This window comes from Balaenoptera borealis (assembly GCF_965194805.1).
Source record: "Balaenoptera borealis genome assembly, chromosome: 20".
Classification (NCBI taxonomy): domain Eukaryota; kingdom Metazoa; phylum Chordata; class Mammalia; order Artiodactyla; family Balaenopteridae; genus Balaenoptera; species Balaenoptera borealis.
Window position 1 is genome coordinate 61,333,509 of NC_138879.1, and position 6,000 is coordinate 61,339,508.

The following is a 6,000-nucleotide window of genomic DNA, read 5'->3' on the forward strand; positions in this document are numbered from 1 at the left end:
TGTTAAGTGGAAGAAATAGTCCTACTCTATTTTCTGATGTTTGAGAGCTGGCACCTTAAAGTTCACTCCTCTCTTCTTCCTCTGCCCACTGCTGGGAAATTTGGTAAGAAGCACAGCTTCTCCCTCCTTCGATGCAGGTGGGAGATCAAAACCACATGAGCCCCGCCCGTGAGCACAACACTTACCCTCCCACACCCAGGAACCACATTAAAAACCCTAATCCGTCTCCATTGCTGGTGCTATCAAACCATTTCTGATGTGCTTGAGAGGTCTGCCCTGCTCTCAACAGACACCTCAATAATGGAGGTGATACATTTTTCAAATTCCTTTCACGTGTGCCTGTGGCATCATCAGACTGAGCTTCTATATCGAGCTTTGGTCGGGGATAGGTGTCACTGTGCATTGCCTTGATGTCCACTATTAGTACTGCTGGTGCTGTGAGTGTGGTGTCGGGTGAGTAACCGCCACCACCAGGGCCTTCCTCCTCTCGCTTTGGGTGTGTGATGCCGGTGTTGCCTGATACCCATCATGCGCTTTAAGGCGCTGCTTGCTGGCTCGTTGTGCTCTGAGCTGTGCCGTGCACTGCCGCGTTGCTGACTGCAGCAGAGCCTCTTGTATGGACTCAGCCAACTTCCTTCAGAAGTTTTGATAATTAATTGGTATTTATGGACAGGAGTAAACAGTCGTAAGGGACTCTGCCTTCTGTGCATGGGAGTGTTTTCCTCGTATGGCAGCACATCTTCCTAATTCAGAGGTTTCAGGGTTAAGCATAGAATCATGAGGCAGAGATGGGCTGGGGGAGACTGCTCTAAGGAGAGGAAGCCCCAGACCCCGGCAGGGAACAGCCCTGAACCTCCATCTGCGCCTGCTCCCACGATCAGCCTTGTGTTGGCAGCGCTGACCTCCCTCTGAGGCCCTGAGATCTCCTGGGAGACCCTGGCTGTTACCCGCAGCCCCCACACCTGCCCCTGCGAGGCTTGTGTCTGGCTCACCACGCACTCGGACTGCAGTGTCTCGGGCACAGCCGTACCTGCCTGCACTCCTGGCCTTGGAACTGCACAGCTGTGAGAACACTTGCTTCTCGGTTGTGTCCTTGGAGATGCTGACTCAGGACTGGAGGTCATGCTGTCCTGAGTGTGCCCCTGAGCCCAGGCCACAGCAGCCGCTCCAGCCCCTTCCCTGGGTGAATGTGGATCCACCACAGGGAATATTCTGAACCTGGGAACATGTAGATGACACAGGTGAGGCTGAGCCTCTCCATGGAGACCACCTCTCCCTCATGCCTTTGTACGATGTGGTTCTCAGCCTGGGTACCTGAGAAGAGAGAAAACTCCTGAGTCACCCAGGCACATGGCCTCATCCCATCATCCCATTTCTGAAGGAAAAGTCTGATTCTCTTCAAGTGGTTTAAGATACGCAGTTAAGTCAGACTTCTCATCATGATGTGTAGGCGGACAGAAGGGCTTGTGGCCTCCGGATTCTGAGGGGGGAATTAGTGCAAGTCTGTAGTACTGTACCTATGAAACTGGGCCTTAAGAAGGCATTTCATGCTGAAGAAAGCACCTTAATGGAAGACATAGGATGAAAAAACAAGTTAGAGTGCATTGTCAGCTAACAGGCACCGAAGGAGATTGTGAGATGTAATTTTACAGTAGAATGAAAACAGGCCCAGATAGAAGATGGGAGAAGAAGAAAGAAATGAGAAGCAAAAACGTAAAAGCCATATGTGTAAGCATAATTAAATGGTGAGTAGAGGGAAAAGAGTACATCATCTTGTACAGGGTATAAATTAAAAGTGTAGAATTAGCATTCAGAAGGTCAGTGGGAACTCGTTTGAGAGAGCAGAATGGTGAGGACTCAGAGTGAAGCCCTGGGGCTGCACGGGGGGTAAGGGGAGCATCATTAGATTTTATGAGTCAGGTATCCTCATCCTATGCTCTGCGAAAGCCCTACTGTGGGAGTGAAAGAGCGTCTAACTCTCGCCCTATCAGGGGGGAAGATTGGCCGATGTGTTAGGTCCATCAGGGAGGAGCAGGCCCAGTTGGGATGGGGAGGAATACAGAACAGCAGGCAGACGGCAAGGAGTAAATGTCCTACCTTGTAAGTTCATCCCCGATCACATTCGGTTTAAATGGCAGGACTGTGTTTGTAAATTAAAAGGGAAATATTCATAGTCTGGAGGACAATGAAATTTTTCTTCTGATCATGACCTGGTACTAGATTTTTTTCCTCCTCTCAAAACAAGTACAAAATTTCACAAGAGTGAAATATTTGTTCTCTCACATTGGGCACCAACAGAGAGAAGGGATCAGCACATGCATAGGAGGAACCTACCATGTCCAGGAAAGAACCACGGAAAAGGACAGAGGGAACGCCCCTGGGGCTCTCACGTGGTCAGGAGTGGTGTCTCTTCTCACCCACTGGGGCAAGGAAAATAAAATCTGATGATTAAGGGAGCATTAGATGGTGCACTCTGAAAGGTTTCACAGAGCACTGAGGAACAATGACTCCTACTCTAGATGCTGACCCAGTAAGCCCTCAATTCCATGGTAGCACTCATGGACATAGCCCTCCGCTCTCCCACCTCAGCCCTGGCTGAGTTCATATCCAGACCCATCCACTGCCACGCCCTGGGACTGTTACCTAATCCCATTAGGAGACCCACCCAGCAACCTCTTTTTCTCTGTCACTGTCTCCTTTGTAGGAGGTGGCCACAGCAGATGGTGTAGACCTGGCTCCTCTGGGATCCTGCTTTTAACTCATTGGTAGATGTCCCTGAGCAAGGCCCCAAGGCTGGCAGAGGGCCAGGTCACCCTGGGGGCAGCTGTCTTGCTGCTTGGACTCTGGGCAGTACTGGCTCCAGTCCAGTGCTCTCAAGGCCGCCCTTCATGGCGCTACATCTCTTCGGAGTTGGTGATACCCAGGAAGGAGTTGCACCGAGGCAAGGGTGTTCAGACGCCAGGCTGGCTCTCCTACAGCCTGCATTTTGGGGGCCAGAGGCACGTTATCCACATGCGGCGCAAGAAGTTATTTTGGCCCGGACACCTGCTGCTGATGACTCAGGATGACCAAGGAGCCTTGCAGATGGACTACCCCTTCGTCCCTTCAGATTGTTACTACCTTGGCTACCTGGAGGAGATTCCTTTTTCCATGGTCACCGTGGACACGTGCTATGGGGGTCTTGAAGGTATTATGAAGTTGGATGACCTTGCATATGAAATCAAACCCCTCAAGGATTCGGAAAGGTTTGAACATGTGGTTTCTCAGATAGTGGCAGATGCCAGTGCAACAGGACCTGCATATGGACCGGGACACAAGGAGGTTAGACACCCACTGTTCCCTGAAGCAGATGTCAGTGTAGCCCCCAGGAGTGGTGCTAGGGTGTTTGCAGCACATAAGGGAATTATGAAAGGATTTGTTCAATATTCTAATTCAATGTATCATGTATACAACAATGTGTCTAAGTGTGTAGAAACCCTGGTACACATGTGTAGTATAGTGGACTCCTTTCAACAAGGTCTTGCTGTAAGGTTCTATCTAGTTGCAGTGGTACTATTTAATGAAAGAGATCCAACTGTCATGAATGACTATAGAGTACCAGGTGGTGCATATGCTCGTTATCATGCAAACAATTTCAGACTAGTTACAGAAACCACTTCATCCTTGATAGTAATTCGTGATGGACCACGACCAGGTCAATTTGAGCCAGAGACCTATACTATGTGTACAACTGATCGTAGTCTACTCTTCGTTGGTTATCTAGGCAGACATTATTTAATATTAGCTATTGTATCAACCCAACTCATTGGGAGAAGCTTTGGTCTGTGGTATGATGGTGATAACTGCTATTGCATGAGAAGGAGCACCTGCCTTATGGCAAAATACCCAGCCTTGACAGATGCCTTCAGTGACTGTTCCATTGGGCATTGGTGGAACATAGTAGGACTACGGGGCAGTTGTATATTTAACACAACGGTGAGCTATTTTAATGAAAGCCTGATAAAGATGCGTTGTGGAAACTATATAGTGGAGGATTGGGAGCAATGTGACTGTGGCTCCTTTAAGCAGTGTTACAGCAACAAATGCTGTGAGTATGACTGCATGTTGGAGGAAGGGGCTACTTGTAATGAAGGACTATGCTGTACAAACTGTACCTACTCTGAACCTGGGACACTCTGCAGACCAATCCAGAATCCATGTGATCTTCCAGAGTACTGTTTTGGAACAACCAGTCAATGCCCAGAAGATTTTTATATGCAGGATGGAACGCCCTGTACTGAAGAAGGCTACTGCTATCATGGAAACTGCACTGACCGCACAATGCACTGCAGAGAAATCTTTGGAAGACATGCTATTAACGCTCATGACGTCTGCTATACAATAAATAGAAAAGCCAATCGATTTGGACACTGTACAAGAAATGATAGGGTGTTGAACTATGCTGCTTGTGGAGAAGAAGACATAAAATGTGGAAGGCTGCAGTGTAGCAATGTCACTCATGTTCCCCGGTTGCAGGAACATGTTTCATTCCATCAGTCAAAGATCTCAGGGGTCTGGTGTTGGGGAGTAGGCAGTCACTATTCCCCAGAAACAACTGATGTTGGTCATGTGAGAAGTGGTACCCCCTGCGCTCCTGAGAGGTTCTGTCTCAATAGCGCCTGCAATGCTCGTATAGATGCAATAACTTATGACTGTCCCCCTAAGAAATGCAATCATAGAGGAATTTGCAACAATAGAAGGAATTGCCATTGCCATGTAGGCTGGGAGCCTCCACTGTGCTTAAAGAGAGGTCCTGGAGGGAGCATGGACAGCGGACCCAGTTCAAGAAGAATTCGCTCAGTAAAAACAAGCCAAGCATCGATCCTATATTTGAAACTGGTCTTTGGTCGCATTTATACCTTCATAGCTGCACTCCTCTTTGGTGTGGCCACCAATGTTAAAAATGTCAAGACCTCCAGAGTTAAGGAAGTGATAGTAGGTGATAAATAAATTATAAACCAGCCTCCTGACCCCTGTACAACCATTGGTAATATAGAAGTAATATCAATATATATGATGAAATCAGTAATAAGATGGCGAAGCTGAATATCATGTTCTAGAAGTCTGCAGGAGATGACAGGGGATTTTCGTACATCAGGGGCAGTCAAGAGGCATCGATGTTCTCACATCAGGTCTCTTTGATAGGTCACTGATCAGGGCTGTGAAATAAATCTTGAAAAACCACTTGTTGGTGCCCTCTAATATTTTGTAAACTCTAAGAGAGCAAATTGAGCTTGAGACTTTGGCCTGGAGAGAGACCTGAGTCAGCAGCTGGGTCTTGACCTGAGTTCACTGGTCCCAGTAATAACAAAAATTTTCATGGGCTTCTTTAGGGGCAGATTCATAACATTTCTCCAAATTAGTGCTCTTGAACACTGGGGTTTTCTGCTTCCTCTATTTAATCTCTTCTTCTCTAAACCCAAAGTGGGTTCAGGGTAATAGAGGGCCCCTCCCAACCAGCACTGTCTGTCTCCTTCTGGGGTGGCTGTGGTCTGTGGGGTGAGAGTGATGTGGGCTCAGTTCCCACCTAGCATAAACTAGGACACTCTGGAGAGCATATTTCCCAAGGTGGGACACGGAGATCAGGAGGCTGAATGTAGCATTCACTGAAATTCCGTCAGAAAGTTAGGTAGAAATGCCTATCAGTGACTCTGGCATTCAGAGGGAGTCCTGTGAATGTTAATCCCTCCCTTCCTTCTTGCATCTACATTTCAGTGCACTTTCAGTGAATGTAAGCTGAGTAATTCCTGATGAATAACAGACACTAGTCTTTATTTTATTTTATTTTTTATTTAACACCTTTGTTGGGGTATAATTGCTTCACAATGTTGTGTTAGTTTCTGCTGTATAACAAAGTGAATCAGCTGTATGTATACATATATCCCCATATCCCCTCCCTCTTGTGTCTCCCTCCCACCCTCCCTATCCCACCCCTCTAAGTGGTCACAAAGCACCGAGCTG

At 47.6% G+C, this 6,000-nt stretch overlaps 1 protein-coding gene across 2 annotated transcripts in view; it reads left to right on the forward strand.

Moving 5' to 3' along the window:
• Window positions 1–5,223, forward strand: part of LOC309619380 (disintegrin and metalloproteinase domain-containing protein 21-like) — a 29,632-nt gene extending 24,409 nt beyond the window's left edge. The window contains exons 1-2 of one of the 2 annotated variants that reach the window (XM_082374502.1): window positions 17–1,745; window positions 2,705–5,223. In XM_082374502.1, the coding sequence (XP_082230628.1) occupies window positions 2,770–4,989 (2,220 nt within the window). In that variant the 5' untranslated portion in view covers window positions 17–1,745; window positions 2,705–2,769 and the 3' untranslated portion in view covers window positions 4,990–5,223. Of the gene's footprint in view, window positions 1–16; window positions 1,746–2,704 lie in introns of those variants that run through there. The other variant, XM_082374503.1, reaches the window with a different exon arrangement.
• Window positions 5,224–6,000: the final 777 nt, after the last annotated feature.